This window comes from Drosophila tropicalis, unplaced genomic scaffold, assembly GCF_018151085.1.
Source record: "Drosophila tropicalis isolate 14030-0801.00 unplaced genomic scaffold, ASM1815108v1 contig_593, whole genome shotgun sequence".
NCBI classification, from domain to species: Eukaryota; Metazoa; Arthropoda; class Insecta; order Diptera; family Drosophilidae; genus Drosophila; species Drosophila tropicalis.
This window is the reverse complement of record NW_027173070.1, coordinates 18,323,119-18,346,663: the sequence shown is the minus strand read 5'-3', so window position 1 is coordinate 18,346,663 and position 23,545 is coordinate 18,323,119. Positions and strand designations below refer to the sequence as shown.

General features: G+C 35.7%; 2 protein-coding genes across 8 annotated transcripts; both read left to right on the top strand.

Moving 5' to 3' along the window:
* Nucleotides 1-1,447: 1,447 nt before the first annotated feature.
* Nucleotides 1,448-17,638, top strand: LOC137577599 (arginine kinase-like). Of its 7 annotated transcripts, XM_068291107.1 has the most exons (18): nucleotides 1,913-2,692; nucleotides 4,957-5,001; nucleotides 6,257-6,417; nucleotides 6,481-6,792; nucleotides 6,856-7,041; nucleotides 7,101-7,195; nucleotides 7,336-7,504; nucleotides 7,868-8,209; nucleotides 9,537-9,767; nucleotides 10,014-10,161; nucleotides 11,710-11,862; nucleotides 11,970-12,127; nucleotides 12,357-12,477; nucleotides 15,379-15,459; nucleotides 15,839-16,366; nucleotides 16,429-16,692; nucleotides 17,232-17,329; nucleotides 17,393-17,623. In XM_068291107.1, the coding sequence occupies exons 1-18, from the start codon at nucleotides 2,632-2,634 to the stop codon at nucleotides 17,573-17,575; spliced, it is 3,336 nt and encodes a 1,111-aa protein (XP_068147208.1). In that variant the 5' UTR covers nucleotides 1,913-2,631; the 3' UTR covers nucleotides 17,576-17,623. The 7 variants fall into 7 exon arrangements, with proteins under 7 accessions (XP_068147206.1, XP_068147207.1, XP_068147205.1 ...); XM_068291105.1 differs by lacking the exons at nucleotides 15,379-15,459; nucleotides 15,839-16,366; nucleotides 16,429-16,692; nucleotides 17,232-17,329; nucleotides 17,393-17,623 and adding exons at nucleotides 1,448-1,489; nucleotides 13,530-15,013 and having other exon boundaries at nucleotides 2,512-2,692; XM_068291106.1 differs by lacking the exons at nucleotides 15,379-15,459; nucleotides 15,839-16,366; nucleotides 16,429-16,692; nucleotides 17,232-17,329; nucleotides 17,393-17,623 and adding an exon at nucleotides 13,530-15,013 and having other exon boundaries at nucleotides 1,906-2,692; nucleotides 9,537-9,728.
* A 740-nt stretch (nucleotides 17,639-18,378) lies between these two features.
* Nucleotides 18,379-22,620, top strand: MFS1 (Major Facilitator Superfamily Transporter 1). The gene is made up of 4 exons (XM_068290551.1): nucleotides 18,379-18,448; nucleotides 20,873-21,009; nucleotides 21,068-22,153; nucleotides 22,218-22,620. Exons 1-4 carry the CDS (start codon nucleotides 18,427-18,429, stop codon nucleotides 22,455-22,457), a joined length of 1,485 nt encoding a protein of 494 aa, XP_068146652.1. The 5' UTR covers nucleotides 18,379-18,426; the 3' UTR covers nucleotides 22,458-22,620.
* Nucleotides 22,621-23,545: the final 925 nt, after the last annotated feature.

Here is a 23,545-nt window from a genome sequence, read left to right as displayed (position 1 = left end):
AGGAAAATATTGACTTTTCGTAATCCTTTATTTGATTATAAATAAAAACATATTTCTGATACATTTTTATATTCTTTAAACAGAATTTTTCGTTTAAGGAACCTTAACTTTAGGAAAATGTATGTATAACACTTGCACTCAAAAGTATGCTACATACTTTTTCAGTTGTTAGATCTCTATGATCTAACAAATTGTTTATAAGTTATATTTGCAACACAGATCATAATTTTTTAATAAATTAAGAATTGTAATTAAAATTTCTTCAACTTTCAATAGCATATTTTTGGGTGCACGTTTTACACTACTGATGTCCAATGTTTAATAAACATTCAAAAAAATCAATATCTAGTCCAAATCGCTTAATCAAATTTGACATTCTTTTTAATTGCATTCAATGTTAAAAGATTAATTCTGTTTACAATTGTTTTTATTTTCTTATCGCTTTAACATTCATTTATATTTTCATTAAATTGTCATCATATATACTTTTCGTTTTTGTATTGCATTACAATATTTTACTTCACATGCTATTGCAATCATTAACGAATATTCACAAAGAAAATTGACCATGAAGGTGGCATTGAATCAAGCACGGAAACAAACAGGTGAACAAAACACCTGTATGGCTACGATTGTCCTTTTTTAAGGAGTTATATAGTATGGACAGTAATTTCATAGTAGATTTCAAAAAGCTATTATTATTAAATTAAGGACATCTTTCATTCTTTATTTTATATAATCCATAGTAGATGGTCCTCTATAGTCAATATTGGCGAATTTCCCATGTCAGAAAATGATTATGTTTCCCTTAAATGAATTATGAACTTATCATTAGAAGACAATTTCATTTGATTAAATTAATTTACTAAAAGTTCTACGACTTCAGAAAGATAGCAACGTTAACAATTGATTGAAATTTTCGTTTCAAAGTAAATTGAAATATATCTGACAATTAAATAAAACGTCATAGGAGAACTGCAGCTGTCTCTGCGAATGTTGAAAAGTGTTTCTCTATCCAAATAGATTGACATATAAATATTTTATAGGGTCAACGTTTAGTTTACTTTCGCTTCACCTATATATCATATATGTACTTGTACTGTATAGGTTAGGCTTAGCCCACTCGATGACTTCTCATCAGAGTTTCCATTTTTCTTCAATTTTGTTTTTTTTTTTTTTTTTTGGGGTGTTCGCATGCAAGCAATACTTGTAGCAATGGCAAAACCATTACCAATATTCGATATATAAAAACAAAAAAAAGGGTAACAACATTCACTCTCACTCACCCATTAGGCCAGAGCTAAGCAAAAGAAAGAGATAGTCAGCCAGTTAGTACAAGAGTGAGAGAGAGTATGAGAGCAATAGGTTTTGGGTGTATGCGTGTAGAAAAAAATTAGATAAAACACCTACGAAACGGCTGAATATGCCACAGTCGAAAAGGAAAGCGCGCGCCGAGCAAACCAACTCGAAACAAAAATCGAAGAATAATGTATGTAAATGAATAAAAACAAATTTAAGTGAAAAGTGTAGTTCAAGCTAAAGCCATTGAAAGTGAAGTTAAACATTGTGAATGGGGGAAAAAAATAAGTCTCAAAGGGCCTCTTGACCGGCAAATGACTGTTCGACGTAGACAGGGTCAAAACCCATTGTCAAGTTCAATGCACTACTTGGCTAAGAAAAACGACTTGAATGCAACTTTTGAATAATTCATATATGTTAATTTACCACAAAATGTGTGTCTTCTATGTGTGTGTGTTGTGTATGCGCGTGTGTTTGTGTGAATTTTCAATTACAGTTAATTGGCATTGATGATATTACTGGTTTAGAGGGTATCATGATACGTTTTGCCTACCCCAAGGGACTCATCAAATTTGGGTCAAATTTTTAACTAATTTACTTTTATTTCTTACAAAACTGTGTCAATTGCTTACACGCAATTGCCTTAAATTGATCCTTTTTTTTGGGATGGAGGACCAATTAGTCATTTTGGGGTTGTAAAATATTTTTCCTTTTCATTCAATGAAAACTTTTGCACGTGCCCCAAAAAGAATAGACAAAAGGGAAAGAACCTTGAGGTTGGTCCGTTCATAAATGCTAACTTGAATGATTCAAACAGTATACAAAAATCGATTTCAATGGATATTCCTAATTGGTTTGTTTTTGTCAGTTAAGTGCGCGACCCATATAAGTATGCTATAGTTTCTTTTTTGTTTTTGTTTGACGTAAGAAACAAGTTAAATGCATTAAAAAAATACAAAAAAAAAAACTGACCACAGGAAACTATAAAACTGTAGTTAAAATAAACACACATATGCTTCTTTAACCCCTACCTCCCCCTTTCGACCGACGGGACCGGGGTTGCCGCGTTGTCCCCATTTCAAACTGATTGTCTATGCAAGCACGCACCTAAAAAGGACTTCAACTGACCACGAACCAAGTCAGACACTGTTGAACTGTTAAAGGCAACGGATCTAACCTAACCAGCCTAACCAGAAGCTTCATCATCCATAGAGAAATGTTTCAAGTGAATCACTCGGACTGGAGTGATGCACGAAGCCGTGGACTTTAATTTCTGTCCCATACACATTTAAAACATAAAAATAAAGCAAATAACCGCAATTCATATTAATAATGCCTCCCAAACGACGAAGAAGATTTCATGGACTCTATTACCATTCATCGCCACCAAAAGGTGAGTAAAGTATAATAAATACATATACTACCTACACATATAATACAAACATAAAGGAATAATCATGTTAAACTTAATTGTTGACGGAAAGAATGGCGGAGGGCCAATAGCATGCCATCAAAAAATTTGCATATTGCGTGTTGTCCTCGTCGTCATCAGCTCAACAAGTTTTTCGTCTCCCACCAGCTTAACTCTGAAGTGTGTGTGTGTGTGTAAGTGTATGTTGCGGTGGAGTTGAAGTTGATGTTGGAGTATCTCACAGGCTATTAAGTGGCAAAATGCTAATGCGCCATTTCCGTGGCAATTTCGAATTGACTTTTATGGTTGTGTGTGAGCTAAACTAATTTACATGTCGCTAACTAAATAAAACGTCTGGAAATATTCCTTAAGTGTGAGCTATGTATAGAATGTCTTGTATAGAAACCTTGACATATAGTCTTACATGTGGGTAAATGTTAATGACAAGACAAAATTTCGTTTGTCGTTCTTAACAAAGAAAGAATGCTTTGTTTGTCACCTTCAAGAGAAACACACAATTTGGTTAGCCTTTTGGTTATATTAATTTAGATTTATTCGAAAAACGTTTCACAAGGAATTGTTGAATTTTATTTTACCGTTTTCGAAGACAGGAAAAAAGACTAAAAATTTTTTGAAGAACTAAAAAAAACCAAAAAAAACAACACAAGTTTTAAATTATTTTGATACTCCAAATTTTAAAATATCACGAAAGAGTTGACCAGGTTAAGAATTAACTTGTATAGATAGATTTTTAATTTTTCAAGAAGAGTTAGGAAGATTGGAAACATGTTTACTCTTAGTGAAAGAATTACCTCAAAAAATGTTCAGCTTTCAATACCAAAACGACTTACGCTTTAAATTAATATAAATAGGATTGATTGTGTCTATTAAGACATTTAATTATATTAATTGATAGTTCAGAATAGATGTTTAACTAGAGTCGTACTCAGAATTTTAATTTGATTCTTATATTGCCCCCTTCAGAAATGTTAATCGATTGTTGCTGCAGTAAAAAAAAGGCTATAAGTTTTGATAGCAGATATTTAACTACGTAAAAAAGTATCTAAACATAGGAAATAATACAAAATAACTTTACGAAGAAATGCTTAAGACATTCAAGTGGGAGTTTTACTTTGCATTTGATGATATTTACTTCTATTTTGAAAATTCAAGATATTAAAAAAACTATCCGTCCCTCGGCTCTTTGGGGTATTTTTCAGGCAAGGAAAATACCCATAGGTTTTAGACGAGACATTGATGACCTTTTCATCCTTTTGCAATTTTAATTGCATTTCATGCCAGTCTTCTTTGATTTCACTTAGAATTGTTTATGCATTTCAATGTAGTTTAAACTTTAAGAAACAGTTTGAAAAGGTCTAAAGTTTTCTAAAATATTCACAAAATTTCTGATTATAATAGTGTGAGGTATTTTTTTTTTTTAAAGTTCCCAAATGGCCTTGGCATATATAGTAAAAGTAGAATACATTTGAACTAATAAAATCTTAACTATGTCATAGAATGTCTAATTGGTTGACAGCGGTAAATCGAACACAAGGAATAACCCACATTTGCTTACTTAATTTTTAACGAATTTCATGCACCAAATAAGTAGGCTATGAAAACATGCCGAAGTAATTTCTTAAAGAAAGTACGGTTGCGTCGCCTACGAGAACCATATTTCTGGCCACCTATATCTGCTCTAATGAAAATGTTTATTCCACTTACTTACATAACACACACACACACACACACACATACATAAATATATATGTATGTTGGCGATATACGTATATAAATACGTGACCTGCCAGTTGTGTTATTTATTCATGCCTCAGCGAAGGAAGAGCGCGCGAACAGGACGCAATTATCCCTAGCCATTTTTTTTACTGTTTTGTTGCGCCCTCCAATCCTTCATCATCAGACGGTTGCTCCATCCTCTCCCCACCATTTGCATTTTATTTTCCTGTTTGACCACAACAGAAACAAGTGAATTGAGCTGTCCTAAATTCAACACCTTTCGTAGAATTTTAGTTAGCCAACGTAACTCAAACTTGGCAGACGTTAAAAAATAAACACACACTCACAGAGCTAACTATCCCCAACTAACAGGAAGGCCAACTGAGTAGGCATAGGTTTCAAAGTTAGTACAATATTTTTCGAAACCCATATCGTATACATACATATATATTTATTTTCTAACTCGACTTGAACACTTTTTCTGAACAAAATGACTATTTCATCTGCAGTAATGCCAATGAATCAAAATGGACGCAAGCGGCGTGACAATGATGGTAAGTCCAGCCTTTAATCTATATACATACATACATATATACATTCATGTTCATAGTATAGTTATAGTTGACTTTTAATTGTGGGAAAGTAACATTTCCAGCTGCGCTTTTCCTTTATCAATGATTCACATTAAGCCACGTGTGTGAGTGGATTCAATTTAAGGTTTTCAGCCTTGAAAGAAACTTTTGCGTATTTTTCAAGTTGCGAAAATTCGCAAAAAAAGGGGAAACGTAAAACGGAAATTGTCTCAAGTTTCACCCTCTTTTTCGTTTCTTTTAATGCCACTTTAATGTAACTGAAAAGTCAAACATTTATTGCAATTTTACCTTTTTAATTTAGTTTTTGTTTCTCATCATTTTTTTTTTTTGGCAAATTGCATGCCAACACGAACCGTTCGTACATCGTTTTTAGACATGTTCCTCCCACTAAGAAAACAAAAGAATTGTTTACTCTTTGCAAGAGTTTGGGGTATATGGAATATTTTATTAGGCTATTGAACTGAAATTTCCACTAGTCGAGAGGCAGCAGAAGTGAAAAGCTTTCAACTTTGTAAGCTTATCTATCAATAAATGATTTTAAGTTATTAGTTTTTATTCCATTAGTTTGCTTTAAGATATTCCTTCAATCAGCTGATTCATCATATTTGAGTGTGAAAATTTTCATTAATTTTTACCTATTCAACATTCTGTTTTCAATTAAGAAAGTTGCATCATATTTAATTTCATGATATCAATCAAAGAATATAAATAGTCGAATCGACTGCTATAAAATGTAAAACTTTATAATCATCATAAAAGATCCTGAAATCAGCAATTTCTTTAAATGTTCAATATTATTCCAAATGTCCAATGGAAAGGACATACTTTAGCGTTAATTTTGCATGGGGATTTACCAACATGGCGTATGAAATATATCTAGTTCCAACGTTCCAAATAATAATATTTGATATATAAATTTCATTTGGTGTTTAGATTAATACTTAGATATAAATAGAATATAACAAATGTTCTTAAATTTAAATTATAGTTTTAAGTATATAATATCAATTCTTAATACTCTTAGTTAGATTGTAATCGATATAATATAAGTTCTACCAACTATTTCATATAAAAATATATGTAAATATAAAAAATTCTTTCCACCCACAACTATTGGTTAGGGTATAAGGAAAAGTGTCATAGATCATATAAATATAATTTATTTTTGGGCTATGCATTTTTTCAATTTCCAATTTTCGCCTTTTGCGGCTAATAGATTTCTCGGTGAAATTATCAACTATACGTATCTGGATGCACGAAAAGGAGATTGGCAAATTGACTCGCATTCTGTGGGCGGGCCAAGGACATCGCCTATGCCAACAGGCTAGCAACAATGGGCGTGTCAAGCGTTTTTTGGCCGCAGTACCCCACGTTATGGTAAGCCCCCACCCTAGTTTCCCCCTATATCCATAGATAATATAAGTTTTTCTCTTTTGATAGAATGCCATTAAGGATTTGCATCAGGCTGTTATAGATAATAATCTAGAGACCCTGCAAGTACAATTAGAGCCACCAGTACCCGCTGCTTTGGTCACTTGCAAAGATGGCAATGGTTTGAACGTTATTCATAAGGCAGCCGGTTTGGGTCACACCAAGATATTGGAATATCTAATTGGCATCTGGCCAGAGGGTGCCCATGAGATAGACATAACAGGCAAAACACCGCTACATTGGGCTGCGAGTGCCAAAAATAATATGCGCTGTTATACGCTCCTCACCCAGGCGGGTTGTGACGAAGAGGCCTTGGATTATGTGAGTGGGGCAGAGTGGGAGTTGGGTGGTAAAGTAATTAAAATTGGCTTGAATTTATTACAGAAAATGAAGACACCTTCGTATTATCGTCATAAGCCTCATGAAATTGAGCGTGCCTTTTTGGTCTATGTGCCGGAAGCTCCACGTGTTTCGCCCGATAGCGTTACCGACTGGGAGGCCTTGAACGATGGCGAGAACGGTGGTGCTGGTGCTGGTGGTGATCACAGTACATCCCAAGAAATTGGCAAGGTCGGTGGTATAGAAAAACATTCCTGATGATGTTTTATGGTACATTTTTTTCCATATAGAAAGCGATTTCGAAAATCGCCTCTACCCAACAGAATGGTCGCAAATCTTTAGATGATAGTCTAGAGAATACTTCAGAATTGGATACCATTGAGGGGTAAGTAAAGTGATAACATGTGACAGGAGGCAAGTGAACAAGTGGGAAGAGTTTTGATTCTTTTGGCTGGCTTTTTGGCTTGGATTTTGTTTCTTTATTTTGTTTTTTGTTTTCCTTTCGGTTTTTTGCATTTTGACTAGTCTAAGTGCCAATGATGAATTGGAAGACGATGACCTATCCAAGGTGGAGGAGAACGGCCAAGAGAATGGCCATGGCAATGACAATGGGGATGCCATTAAACGACGTCCCGAAACCCCAGCCACATTTGATCAGAATGGTCAGGAATCAGAAGAGAGTGAAGATGTGGAGGTTAGTTGGTTCTAACTAAAATAGATATAGACCATTTGTTTTTGGGTAGTTCGATTTTTAGTTTGAAATATTTTTGAGCACTTGAAAGCTTTTGCTGTCATATTTTTTGTACTTCTGATGTCCTTTTACTCGCTCTGTGTGTGTTGTTGTGTGTGTGAAAGTAAGCCATTGTTTAAACAAAAGCTTTTTTTGTTGTTTTCTTTAGACCAATAGAAACACTAAGCTTATTGTACATACAAGAATAATAGTATTGACTGGTAAAGATGAGTTGTAGATAAATTTGTATATAAATATATATTTTTTTGTATATTTTATTTGGTTGTGGAAAGCAAATCAGTTCCCGACAATTGTTTACTTTTACAGAATGTGGCGAGAGATGTAAGCCAAACAACAGAAGAAAATGGGAATGAGAAGGAGGAAGTTGAAGCAGCAGATCAGAAACAGCAAGATGAAGATCAGCTTGAAATACAGCCAGAAGAGGAGCAGAAGGAGGAGAAGCAGGAGGATGAACAAGATCTGAACGAAAAGACTGATGACAATGAAGAAGAGGCTAAGAATGAAGAATCTGAGATTGATGATAGGCAAAATAATGGAGATGATGACAAAGTGAATGATGAAGTGGCTGTTCCTGCTGAAAATGAAGATGATAATGCTTTAGCTGAGCCTCCTGCAGAGACCGTTGATGATAATGATGATGATGATGAGGTACACATTGGCGTACTCTAAACTTTGTGAACCCGTCCTATCACCCCGCCCACAAATACCTTCTGTGTCTCTGTATCTCTCTCTCCCAATCTACCTGTGTCTCTCTATCTCTCTCTCTCTCTATCCATTCTACAAGAAGTGTGTTTTATTGTAGTGTTTATTTCTCTCAATGCAAATTTTTGATTGATATTTCATTTTCTGTACTTTAATGTGGCGTTTCTAACCCAATGTGACTTGTAAAATGATTAAAAAATTTCATCACGTTTTGAAACAACAAAAAAAAAAGCAAAAAGAAAGCAAAGCAAACAACTAAAAAAATAAAACTAACTGCAGCTTTACCTAAATAATCATTCTATTGTACCTACTTCTATATATATTTCTATATATAGCCAATATATTTTATAAGATGCAAGTGTTAAGTTCCCTTCTAAAATGGAAATACAATTAACAAATTTAACCTTTCAATAAATTATTTGCAACCTGTGTCTTTTGTTCAAAAATTGCACTATACAAAAAAGACAACAACTAATTCTCTGTGTGCCTCTTTTCATGTTTGTTATTTTCCATATATTGTGATTTTTTTTTTTTTTTTTTTATTCTTAGATTCAAATCAATGCCAAAGTACGCCCCCATTTTTGGTTTTGTTTTTGCACCACATGCATATCGATTGGCAAAAATCAGCAGCTGTTTACTTCTAGATAGACGACTGACTTTATAATAATAAAAAGGAGAGGGGGGAGGAAATGTGCAGCAGAAATTTCACTTTCATTCGCCAGGGGGAACACTTCTGACATATATGTGGGTGGACTAAGGTTTAGAAAGAGAGTGACTTCTCCAAGACGGGGAGTGGGGGGAGGACCTGTCACTGTATCCAAATGGCAACGGAGCATGCAAACGGCAAAGGAGTAGAAAAAACAGTTGCAGGCATTAGATATAGCTACTATAACGATGTAAACGAGATATTCTCCTATTTTTAAGGGTCTCGTATAGTTATTTTATTATTTTCTATTTAACTGCAGTGCCTTAAAACTGATTTATGATCGAAATTTGCATAAGGTGGCCCACCTTCTAGGCATCGAGAACTAATCTAAAACTGTAATAAACAAAAGTTTTTTTTATTTTTATTTTAGTGAGATATATAAATATAATTTTATTACACTTTATTGTTGTTCATGTTGTTGGCACTCTTGTCTGCATACAAGTAGTATGCACTGTATGTATATGTATCGTTAGTTGTGGCCAGCACTTAGCCAAAAATGAAATTGTTAAAAACTGAAATGTAAAACCAGAAAAAAACAAAAACTCCTCTTCAAAATAATTCATCTAGGATGTCATAACAACTGCCAAACAAAATGGTAAACTGGAGGAGACAGAACCCCAAATCGAGCCACAAGTGGAGCAACAAGTCCAGGAGCCCAATCAGGAAGATGCCAAGGAGCCAGAAGATGATGGCAATGAATCGCTTACCTCATCACTGGCCATTGAGGGTTTTGTGCAAGGAGCCTCTGAGGATTTTACAGTTCAGTCACAAACTGCAGCTTATCAAGTTGATGATGAAGTATACGATGCTAAGAATTTTCCAACTCTATCTCTAGCTTAGTTGCTAATAAATATTATCCTAAAGCACTTGGCTTCCCTCTCTAAGTTGCGCTACATCACCAACTAGTTGGCTTTCTTTTAAATAGCTTTCAATGGCTGTATTTCGATTTTATATTTTTTATTATTTCACCTGGCTTTTACCTGAGCACCATGGCAAACTTGCAAAAAACTTTTAAATTAATTTGTTACCTATTTCTCTTCTTAGGACTTGCCCATGCAACAGATTGTAGAAGCGGGTGACCTCGAACAATTGGCCGAGATTGTCCTGAATGGCGAAGGTTCACGTTTACTGGGGCAAAAGTCCAAGGATCCAGATATTCAAGCGTTTCTAAATAATGTGCCTAGCTATATGGTAAGAAAAAAGTTTTCCTTTTTTTCTATATTTTATTGTAACTTTTCAAAAACATAATTTTAACACATTGGTTTACTTTTGGAATAGAAAGTTTTTGGGTTTAGAATGTCTGCCTCACTAAGTCGTAAATAATATTTATATGGCATCTATTAACCAAGAAAAAAGAATTGATATTTATAATAGATAACATTCAGATAAGGTCATAGGTGGAACCGAAGAGGAAGTCGGGGGGTTTGAACGCCATAAAAAATTTGTAAAGAAATTACTACAATTACTGAGTTGTGTAAGTTTCTTTAAATGGCAAAATAGACTTATGTTAACTTATTGGTACCATAAAGACGATCAAGACATTCCGCTATCCCTTTAGCTCCAAATCAATATTCTACTAACTACAAAAATTGTAAAGGAATGGCTCGAAGGTTTTCTGAAGATGCAGTGGCCGGCTCAAAGCCCAAATCTAAATCCGATCGAAAATCATGGGCTCTGCTAAAGAAGCAACTGTCGCGTCACGATAATCCGCTCAGGACAATGGGCGAGCTTTGGAGTCGAGTCCAAGCGGAATTGTGCTCCATGGTGCACTCTATCACACTGATTGATAGAAAAATTGGTGGAGAGTATGCCCAGGAGCAATAATAGCGTGACTAAAGGCAAAGGCTTTTGGAGCAGTATTAAAAAAATTCCTTAATCTATAAGTTTTGTTATATTTACAAGCAAAAGTGGATACATGCTCATTTTTCAGTTTTTTCTGGATTGTTCGAGCTAAAGAGAGGATATTAAAAACAAGTTTTTGTTGTTCGTTTTATATAATATTCATAGATTTTTGTTAAAAATTTGGATTCGATTGGGTTTTAGAGCCACTCAAATTCACAGTATCGAAACAGTATCCTTTTGGGATTCCATGAGGTGTTTACAACCTCCCACACTCTGTAATCTGGTCATAATTTTCTCCTCCTCTACTAAAGTTATTTATCCTTTGTTATTTACCTCATAGATGGCTGCAGTGTAAATATTTAAATCTGTTTATCCGCTTTTCAACCCTAATATTCAAATTATCAACCTTTTTCGTAACGAATGTTCTAATAAACAAACTTTCTTAAAGAAATTTATATTCTATTCTATTCAAAAAAAACAGCAAAAACTTCATCATAAGCAAGAACATAAGAATTCGCGGTAATTACTAGTTCTTTACTTTATAGATAGTCATAGGTATAAGGAAAAGCTCAAAGGAAAACTAATAAACTAAAGAAACTCAAACTCAATCATCTCACTTCAATGTAGGGTTAGTTTTGAATGAAAGAAGTTAGGCCGAGAACCTCCTGGGTAAAAGTAAACTTCTGTCATCATATCGTATAACCAAGCCTATGGTAAAAATTTTTATGGTCTTTTCAAGCCGTAAGGCCAAACATAAACTTTCAACCTTTATGTACGCTGATTTGGGAAAAATGTTTGATTTGTAGCTTTTACGATTGCATTTCCTGGTTTTGGCCTACTAATTATGCATACGCCTGGTTTAATTTTTCTATAATTTTCTTTTTGGTTTTCGGCAGGGAGAAAATCCATCGCGTGCATGATGCGGCACGTGATGGCAGTTTATTGGCATTGCAGCAGGCTCTGGATCGGCGGAAGTTTGCCATAGCTAAGGACGATATATCACCAAACGGTTCGACACCCTTGCATGTGGCCGTGCTCTTTGGACACACAGGTTAGAGCCAGTTCTCCTTACCTCTGCCCATTTTTATTATTATTTATGTGCATTTGAGTTCATATTTGTATAATTTTTCATTCTCCCTCCTCACTCACTCGAACAAGATATTGTACGATATTTGGCCTCTCGTTTTCCGGAGACCATGGCCGTAACCGATAATGATGGACGTACGCCCCTTCATTATGCTGCCACAATTAAGGATAATGGTCATTTTTATAATATGCTAATACAATTGGGGGCCAATCCCAAAGAGCTGGATAAGGTAAGACCAAAAAAAATTAGGTGAAGTTGTTTTTTTTTTTGGGTTTTTTTTCTTTTTAAACTTGCTGAGAAGGCCAACACCTGGCTTGACTTTCAAATGTCAGAGCTGCAAGGCTCTCAAATCAATATGCCATAAATATGAAATTACCTCAAAAACAGAACAAAATAACTATTGTAGGGAATTAGTTACTAAAACTTGCATTTAAAATTCAATAAAAAATTACACGCAGCTGGGTCATACGGCCGAGTTTTATTTGGATATGGACAAATCGAAAGATATACTCACCTACACCGAATTGCTCAATGTTTTCGGGGCCGAAGAACTTGAGAACCAGTTGCTCAGTGATCAAGGTATGGGGGCTTTATGTACACTCTACAAAATTACAAACACACTTTTAGATTAATAAAAACTACTATCAATTCCTTGAAATTCGTCCTGAAAGTTAAGACACTTGATTAAAGATTTATAAATATAAAGAATAACTATTTAAATATATTAAATGATAATTCATTGACGTCCAAATATTTCCATAAATTAAGTTAAGAAGTTCAAATTTTGGAAGCCTTTCTTTTTTTGGGACGAATTTCTTTGAGTCTCCCTTTTTGTTTTCTGTTTGAGTGTATTTTGTTTATCTGCCCCACTCACCACTCATTGACTCACTTCTTATTGCCTTGCTTTTTGTCTGACTTTAGTTTCACACACTCAACACACACAGACACTCACACTACACTCAAGCAATCAACTCACCAACCCAAACATTTCAGACCACCCTCCAACCCAAGTAGAAATAATTAAAATCTATTCGTTTACTAACTCGAACTTCCGCACTGGACTGGTTACCCTTATGGCCTTCGTCCATTTCGTTCTCAGTCATCGATTTTCAGTCGCCTGCCGCACGTCCTTCACAGTCACACACTAACTTGACACACACTCACACACACACACACACACACCATCGCTCATTGTTCACTGTTTACTGCCTCAATCCATGTTCATGCGTAATTTCGTTCAGGACGACTGTACGTTACTTGGCCTTTACCAGTCCAGTATTATTTTATGAAACAAGCTAGTGACAACTGTAGAGCGGATAAAATAATAGCTATTAAATAATGGCGGCAAATCGAGAATTCTTTAATGAAATAATTCACAATATTGATGATATATTTGGTATGTGTCGTGAAATTATTTAGCAACTTGCACTAATTGTAAGATAAGCTTCTTGCCTCCCTAAACCCCGCATTGCACTTGCACCCGCCCAAAATTCTTAATAACTTTTGTGCCTCGTTGTGTGTGTGTGTGTGTGTCTCTGTGTGTAATGTGTCTCTATATATATTGTATATATATTCTTGTGATTGATAATCATCAAAAATTGAACAAAAATTCCACAATTTGGTTCGCTCAGTTCCCGATGATTTGCATAGCGCACGTCGTGAGCTGCAGGATGGAGAAATTTCGCGAACTTTGGAACGCTGTTTTAGTGTCATTGCCGAGTCGGGCAAACTGCTAAGCGGCACTACGGCCTCAGCCTTATCGCATCGGAAACCCCTGAGTGCATCGTCCTTACAGCTATCGGTTACGAGCTATCTAAGCCGTTTCCTTAAACGTGCCGTCTATGAGAAAATCAAGCGAAGGCAAACACGCTTGGATCACAATCTCTTTGATGTCTTGTGGCCAGCCATGCGGAAGACATCGAAAGCTCGCCATCTTGAAGAGGACATCAATTGTGGCATCATCGCACCGGATTTTGATGTCTTTGTGGTATTTCAGGAGTTTCTAGTGCCCCTACTCAAAGATATGCATTGCCTGAATATTGATGCCGACTTTAAGCCACATCCTCGTTTGGCATACTTTCCCATGGATAATGGTGAACGTTTAAATACAGCAGCCTTTGTCTATGACGATGAGTCGCTGCTGGTCACCAGGTGTATAGTGGAGGCTTCACGTAATTTGGATCAATTGGAATTGCCGTTGAATCTGACCATTGGTCAAATTGAACAAGCCGAACGCATGATGATGGGAAAAATATTTACAGCGAATTTCGCAGACGCCATTGGTGAGACGGAATCGGGAAACTATTATACACTCACCGAGTTATTGGAGCCTGACTCTGAGGTGGCCAATATGTTGACTAATTTGGGTCTAATGATATCACTGTTGGATACCAAAGATCTGGTTCAAGCGGCAGAGTCCACAGCATTCAACGGGGCCCTGTGGCCGTATGGGCGAGGTGTTTATGTCAGTTCGGCTCACAATTTGGCTTTATGGTTGAATTGTCAGGAGCATTTACGTGTGATTTCATCGACAAGTAGCAAAGATCCAGCCGATATGGGTGCGGCATATACACGAGTTGGACGAGCTGTCTCCTATCTGGAAACGCAATTGCATTTCAAGGAGAGCTACTTACTTGGCTATCTGCAATCACGTCCAGCCTTCTTGGGTACGGGTCTGAAAATGACAACCATAGTGAAATTGCCCAATTTGATGAAGGAATTGGATAATCTGCGTCATTTATGCTCAGTGCGTGGCCTTAGTATGGTCACGAATCGTCTCTCAAAGCTCACTGTGCGTCTTATCAATATGCAGAGCATGGGCATTGTGGAATATGTCTTATTCCAGGACTATTGTACAGCTGTCACCAATATTTTATCTTTGGAGAAGGACATGTCGTTGACAAATTCCAAACATATTGCCACCATGTTGGTGAAAATATTTCGACGCAAGAAAAACAGTATTGTCGATCGAAACTAATGATCCACCATCCACCCATATTCCATCATCAAATTTGTATATATATGCTTATATCTACAGCACCAAAAATCAAAAAAACAAAAACCTACCAAATCTTATCCAACGAATGATACACTAATATACTTGTAGCCGTAGACCTTCTCCTCTATTCCTGCTTATGCTGAGCTTCTACGTTTCTACATACGCCGCACCGCCAATATCAAAACCGTGTTTCTCTCGTAATCGTAAGTTTCTGTTATATCCTTTCAGTTACACATAGTACCAATAAAAAAACAAAGAAAAAAGAAACTAAATAACTATTCCTAGTTGTGTCCTGTTGTGATGATGGCAAAGCCAAAGTTTTTAATATTATTTGCCTAGTTTTAATTTTTATTTCAAGTTTTCATTTCGAGCATCTCTCATGTGAATTACGTTTACCTGCTTTGAATGTGTTCCATTTGTGGGGTTTCATCGTTAGCATTCGATTGACTAAACCTCTATTCCTCTCTGGATTTAATTCCCAGGTCCAAAATCATCACAACCCATGAGCAATCTGCAAGCGAATCCCATCTTCAAGACCGAACAAGGCAAATATCTCGCCGATTGTAAGTTTATGTCAATACTTTTCAAATTAGCAGATGGGCAAAAGTAAATTTAGTAAAAGTGTATTTATTTACTCGTCAATATCACTTTAGTTTAGTTATCATTGTGTTTACATTAACTTTCTTAAAAATATTCTTGGTATTTGAGATTCATTGATTAAGAAAGCCTAAAAGTAGGCAATTTAAAAAGCTGATCGAGAAAAGACAAAGGCCGCCGCCAATTATGTTTGGGGCAAATACAAGTAAAAATATATCTTAACTTTAAAATTTTTACTTGATATCCAGAAAAAATAAAATAAACTGTTGCCCCTTCTGCATTCTGAAACAAGAAAATTTATTAAGAACTCTAATACAAATAACTAAAACTTTCTATCTCTCTTAGCCCTGGCTGAACCACTCATCAAAGCCCTTACGGAAATTGCCCAAAAACGTCCGAAAGATCCAGTGGCTTATCTTTCGGGTTATCTTCAGCAAATTGTGGGCGAACGTAAGCCCATTACAGAAGTTCAAGTTCATTCTGGTAGCAACAATTCCAGCACTTCGACAGCCAAATTGGCCAATAGTACGCGTAGTAATAGTAATAATAGTCGAGCTGCCTTCACCTCGAATAATAATGCAAATACAGATATAATAGAACTAGATGATGAATCCTCAGAGCAACAAGAGGCCGAAGATACACTGACCTCTCAGCATATGGAGGAAAGAGATGAGCATGGACAGAGTATGCTGCATTTCGCCTGTGCCCGTAGCCATCGGCGTGGCCAACTCTTTACATTGATCGAGGAATCCCGCATAGATATAACCTATCGAGATGAACTATATCGTACAGCCCGAGATGTGGCCCTGCAGGCTAATCAACCGAATAATGCTGCAGAAATCGATCGATATGTTGTCGCTCAGGCTATTATAGGTAAGATAAATAAAATTAATTTTGTTTTCAAATTTAAGTAAATTTCTTCTCCATTTTATTAGGCAATGTGGAAACCTTTGAGCAGTTGGCTTTACAGGGTTATGATCACATATTGGATTTGGAGGATGATAGGGGCAAGTCTATAGTGGACGTAGCTTTATCCCGTCACAATGATGATTTGGTGACATTTCTGGGTAAATTACGTACTCTAGAAGAAACGCGTGAGGAACTTCATCAAATGATTAGAGATAATAATATGGAGAAAGTCAAGGAATTGACATCTGTAACAAATGCCAAGTGGTTCATCAAGACCAAAAACTATTATGGTAAGACAAATGACAAAGAATTTATGATTGATATATCTATGATACATTTCATAATCATGGGTAATATCTATTAATTTCTATATTTAAACCATTGTTTTTGTTTGCTGTCGTTTACTGAGATGAAAAACCACTTTACATAAGAATCAATTTAATTTTTTTGACACGTTTTTAAGTTCATATAAAACAATTTGTAAATTTCATTAGAATCTCGACCATGCACTTAATCAAAGAGTGGATAGATAGCTATTCAGATAGTTAGTGCGATTAATAAGGTTTTCATTTGTAGCATTGGTAGTTTTGCTCTACAGTAGATTGAGGCTGAGACACAATAGACAATCGGCTCGTCATGCTGATCGCGTTGAACACTTCTGACCAAAATAAACACCAAACACTTCTCGACATAGACAGACATTACATTTTTGTGGATAAATTTGATAAAAACTTGAGCTCAATCAAGCATTTACTTTACAGCTCACAATCGAAAATAAATAAAGAGATTATTTTACAATATTAATTTCTATTTTCTGTTCCTTTTAAAGGTCGCACTGCTTTGCACATAGCCGTTCTGAAAGAGTCCGAGGAAATGGTTCAACATTTGGTTAAACTTTGCCCGGAGGCCTTAAAAATCACCGATAATGTTAGTGGAACCCGAAAACAATTCATTTTTAATTTTATTAATTTAAGTTTCCTTTTTTTTTAGCTGGAGCGCACTGTTTTACACTATGCCATGGGCACAAATTCATTGGAGAGCGTTAGTCGAATTTTGATACAAAACGGAGCCAAACGTACGGCCAAGGATCTAAAGGGTCGACAGCCTAGCTATTATTTCATTAATAAAGCGGATATATTACGTCTACAGGAGGAAGAAGAGGAGAGTCGTTGAGTTTTAAGCAAAAGTCCGAATACATTTAGTTTTTACTGAAAATAATAATAATAATAAAAAAAAAAAAAAATGAAAACAAAACGCAAATAGAAACTAATCAGATGTCATTTAAATACAAGTTCCGTTTCAAGAGAATCCGATTGACAACTTTCCCTTGTGGTATCATTTGATGTGATCCTGAAGTGTAGAGATTAGAGAGCGCCATGCCAACGACATGCCGTTTAGGCAGACAAGTGCAAGGCGTGATGATAATAGTGTTTTGTATGATAAGACACTGGGGAGCCAGGCAAGCCAGCGAGCCAGTGATAAGATTAAACCCCATTACGTTGTTGTTCTTCCCGAGCTTCAATTGACTTTGACATGCGAAGAACAATGACGTCGCCTTGACATCTGGACAAATAGACAATTGGACATCTGGGCACGGGTCTTTCCCTTTTCATCACTGACGTTGTAAACTATGCCAATCATTTGAATTTCACTTTCTTTGACGTACACACACACACCAAAATGATTCTGACTGTCTTTTTCTCTATCTCTGGCTATATCTCTCTTCGTCTCTCTCACAGCTGGGTATCATATCGCTTGGTCTCTCTTTGTTTTAACTGTGATTTTGTGCGGACTGAGCTAAACCCAACTAAATCACTGCGTCCGCTTTTATTTTATTATTATGTTCGTGTTTTTTTTTCCATTATCGATATCGATGTTTTTGAAGTGCGCTGATTTCATGTCCATTAGGTGAGTTGTTGGACTACAAATGGGTAAGTGTCAGGCAAGTTGTCAGGCAGTCCAAGTTTGATCGCTGAAACCGAAACTCGTGTGAAATCGAAAACAAACAATTTGAAAATACTAAAATGACAGCGGAAATCAATAAGGGTTAGTAAACCTCCTTAAAACATATCCTGAGAACTCTCAAAGTGAACTATAACAAAAGGATATTACAAAAATGTTTAGTTTTGGTGTGGATAACAAAAAGGATATTAATAGAATTGCGTAACTAAAGTTAAACAAAAACTCTAAAGAAAATCAAATGAAGTTTATGAGTTCGGAATCTTTGTGGCATAGCATTACCAAGACAAAAGGTCTTAAAAAGTACGAAAATATCTACGAATCGAAAAATCACACAGTTTATGATTTTGCCACGTTTACTTTATTGATAGTAAGCATTTTAATTGGTCCTACTTATGAATATGGATAAATGAGTCGATGGATATTTGTCTATTATTTTAGATTATCATCGATTTAATTTAAAAAGAAGCTTATATATTGTTCAGTGAAGACATTACATAAGCTCTACAGTGATTCTTATGATTCTTCTGAGGAGCTGTCATAGAGACTCATTTTATTTGGCATACTTTTTATACCCTTGCAGAGGGTATTATAAAATTGGTCAGATGTTTGTAACGCACAGAAGGAGACGTTTCCGACCCCATAAAGTATATATATTCTTGATCAGCATGAGAAGCTAAGTCGATATAGCCATGTCCGTCTGTCCGTCTGTCCGTCTGTCCGTCTGTCCGTCTGTCCGTCTGTCCGTCGGTGCGTACGCGTTTTACTCAGCCATCTTAAGAGCTATCGGGATGAAATTTTTTTTGGGAGCTTTTTTTTACCCGGGTGAGATAAAGTATGAAAATCTTTGGGATCGGACTACTATATCATATAGCTCTGGAACAAAAATTTTTGCAAAAATTGGAGTATCCCCATGAAATTTACCAATATAATAGAATTTGATATAAAATCTCAGATCCCAAAATTTGACCCTGATCGGATAAATAGAACACAAGTTACAGTCTATATAAATCGGCTCAATCGCTGCCGGCAGCTCTGCTTGCTGCCTACTACGTCATCATCAAATCAACAGAGCACATGCATACTCACACAGACGCAACGCTACATAAACTGTATGTGTATGCGTGCGTTGCTTTGCTTAGGGAATGAGGGAAGAAGAAGAACAAATTGTACATAGTATGAAGAGTAAAATTGTTTTGTTTGTATATTAATGAATTGAGTTGCAGAAAACAAATTTTGAACATGTGAAATTATTATTGTCAAGGACTGCAAGGGTATATAAACTTCGGCATAGCCGAATTTAACTTCTTTGATATTTTTCGTTTTTATCATTGTTACGTTGAAATCTAAATGTTAGGCATTTTAGCATAAAGGATAGGAAAAATTCTATTATGTATGCGAAAAAGCATGGCGAGTTATGTAGAAATATATCAAAGTTTAAGTTAAAATTCAACGTCTCTAAAAAATGTTGTCACAAACAACATAGAGCACAGTCTTAGTATACAATTTATTGATAAGTTAAGCAACAGGTAAACTAATTACACATAAATATAAGCCATTAAAGGGAGAACACCTTTTTGTCGTTTTTATAGCAAAATTTTTTTCGATATAGTTATATGATGTTGATTAATCACTAAATGAATATAGAAGATTATGTCAAAAATAACTCAGAAAATGATTTCAAAAAGATTTTTGTATATATCATTTTTATATTTTAATAAAAGAAAAGTCCTTATAGATAAATTAGCTTTTAGATGGTAAGTTAGTTCTATCAGGTTCAATCTTTTACCTTATAGGCTGAAACACCTATAAAATATATATATACATATATATTTGATGTTCAAATGCTATCAAAGTATGTATGTAGGTACTTGTGATAAAACAGTCTTCACAATTGAAGTACATCCATAAAAAAAAAAAAAACCGAATCACACAAAGTCACATGCTCCAAATAAAATTATTATTCTTTGGCAGCAAAATTTCGATGAATTTATGAATTTATTAAGTCTTTATATGATTGGAATTATTAGCTTTATATAATAAATATTTATATATCTTATTATTCTTATTAATTTTTCGTAAAAGGATTACGAACTGTCTTAAGATGCAGTAACTAAAACCAATATCCATGAAATACATTTAACTAATCGGATTTTCCTTCTTTTAAATATTTGTCATCAATTTATAAATATTGCTTATTGTGATCATGACTTTTGGAAACAACAATTAATGAGCTATAAATAAACAAATTAGAGCTTTGATTTAATTTATTGTATAATCGCGCATTATCGCTTTAACATTTGAGTGAATGAATTGCAAAGTAATTCTTGATAATCGGGAACCAACGGAAATCGCTTTCAAATTCGATTGAATAAAGATTTATTAAGCGATTAAAATTAGACACAATTATGAATAAGAAACCAGTCTAAAGTAGATTATTTGAAGAGGTTTTCCCCATGAAAACAAAAAACCAAATTAAATGTTTTTTTTTTTTTGTTTCTCCTTTTGCAGGACCCGCGTTAGGCCAAAGGCATGTGCAAGCCTTTTTGCTCTTCCTATCCATTGTATGCAATTATATGGCCAAATTCAATGCCGGCGTGGCAGTTGTGGCCATGACTGATTCGGAGAATACGAATCCTGATTTTCCAGTAAGTCTATAGAATATTTGAAAAATTAAATCAAAGTAAATTATTTGTTTGTTTCCAGGAATACGATTGGAATGAAATGGAACGTTCTTATATATTATCCAGTTTCTTTTGGGGTTATATAATGACTCAATTTCTTGGAGGTTGGCTATGTCGGCGTTATGGAGCAAGGATTACCATGTTTATATCGACCATTGGATCGGCTTTGTTGATCCTACTACCCCCAGTGTGTGTATCCTGGGGCGGCTGGGAGGCATATTGTGTGATTCGTGTGTGTCAGGGATTATTCCAGGGATTACTTTTCCCCTGCATACATGCCCATCTGGCTAATTGGTGTCCGGTGAATGAGCGCAATCGTTTGGGAGCCTTGGCCAATACGGGCATTGATTGCGGCACTTTGATGGCCATGTTTGTCAGTGGCCAATTGGCTGCCTCTAGCATGGGCTGGCCAGGAATTTTCTATATATCCAGTGTCTTTGGAATAGTTTGGTGTGTTATCTGGTTAATATTCGGTGCCAATACGCCAAGGGAATGCAAATTTATAAGCGAGGCGGAACTCAATTATATTGAAACTTCCATTAATTCGAATCGCAAGGTAGAAGAGGTTAAGGCAAAGAGTCAAATTCCTGTGCCATGGCGTGCCATTTGGACATCTGTGCCGTTTTGGGCTCTAATGATTGTAAGATGCTGTCAATCGTGGGGCTATTCGACCCTTCAAACCGAAATGCCTGCCTATATGAATGGAGTTTTGCTGATGGATATGAAAAGTAATGCCATTTATTCGGCTCTACCCTATCTCACCTCTTGGGTGATGGCATTTGTATATTTAATTGTTTGTGACATTTTGTTGACTCGTAAAATTATGACTCTGACCGGCATACGTAAGACAGTCAACACTTTGGCTTTGTGGATTCCTGCCTTTGCCTTGATTGGCATTGGTTTCCTGGACAGCAATCAAAAGACATTGGCTATTGTCTTGATGTGTGCCGATGTGGGCATTAATGCTGGCTCCACAATTGGCAGTACCATCAATACTATAGATCTATCCCCAAATCATGCGGGTATTCTGATGGGCATAGTCAATACTGCCTCGAATGTGATACCCATTTTAACGCCTCTATTGGTGGGCATCATAGTGAAAGATAATGTAAAACATAAAACTCTCTCTCTTCATATGTGGAAGGCTTAACTAATTTTCTTTTTGATTTCAGCATGATCGTGTTCAATGGCAAATTGTGTTCATAATCTCAGCTGTGGTTTTCTTTGTGGGCAATTTGATTTATATTATCTTTGGTCAAATGACGAATCAACCTTGGGATGCTGCTGATTTCTTAGATACGACTCAAGCAACAAAATTGCAAGAGGAAGGCCAGCAAGCCAAAGCCATAGAGGCCAGCCAAAATCCATCTACAACCAGTGATAATAATATCGAAAAGACTGAAACCAGTTGAGAATTATAAAAGCATTGACCTTAAATGTAATTGTAATAATCTAAGTAAACTATTAACGGCTGGGCCGGACCTTCATACATTTAAGGTATACATTTGTACGTTCATATATATAGTTAATCTATAGAAATTCTTATAATAAATATTTTACTTTAGTAAATCAACAACAAAATGTTTTCCGTTTTCCTATTATCGGTTAGCTTATCTTTCTATTTGTTTGACATGTTTCTGAAACTTGTGGAACACCACCGACCCACCGACTCAATGCCATTAATTAAAAGTACCTACCTTTTAAAATAAAACACAGCATAAGATATGAATGGAACTTTTATCGGCGATACAGGGAACGATTTAAAACCAAAAAACCAATTCATTACGCCTCGATTGACGTACCAGGCAAAATGTGTGACGCTCCACTCAAAGGTAAAACCAGAAAGATTGATGTGTTTGATCCAAGATTATCTGACTTAAATACAAGTATTAAATAATAATAATAATAATGATTATTAGGACCCCTAATCGGCGTGCGACATGTACAGATTGGACTTTTATTTATATGCATTTCCGTGTCATACTTCTCCAAGGTGAATGTGGCCATCTCTTTGGTGGCCATGACAGATGCAGCTTCTGCAAATCCAGATCAAAAGGTGAGTTAGAGTGGTCATACTAGTTTGGATTCAAGACGACTGATAGGAATCTCGATATTTGTTTATCATTATGACTATTTAATCAGCGTGTTGAGAAAGTCAAAGAAAATTTTCATAGACATCAGATTCGGAGATAGAGACTTGTGGATTATCTTAATAATGTTTAATTATACCATACACCCATAGGGTGAAATGGTATATTAAAGTCGCCAAAATGTATGTAACAGGCAGAAGGAAGCTTCTCCGACCCTATAAAGTATATATATTCTTGATCAGGATGAATAGCCGAGTCGATCTAGCCATGTCCGTCTGTCCGTCCGTCCGTCCGTCCGTCCGTCCGTCCGTATGAACACGCAGATCTCGGAGACTATAAGAGCTAGAGCCACCAAATTTGGTATGTATACTCGTGTAGTATGCACATGTTCAGAGTTAATTGGAATTTCG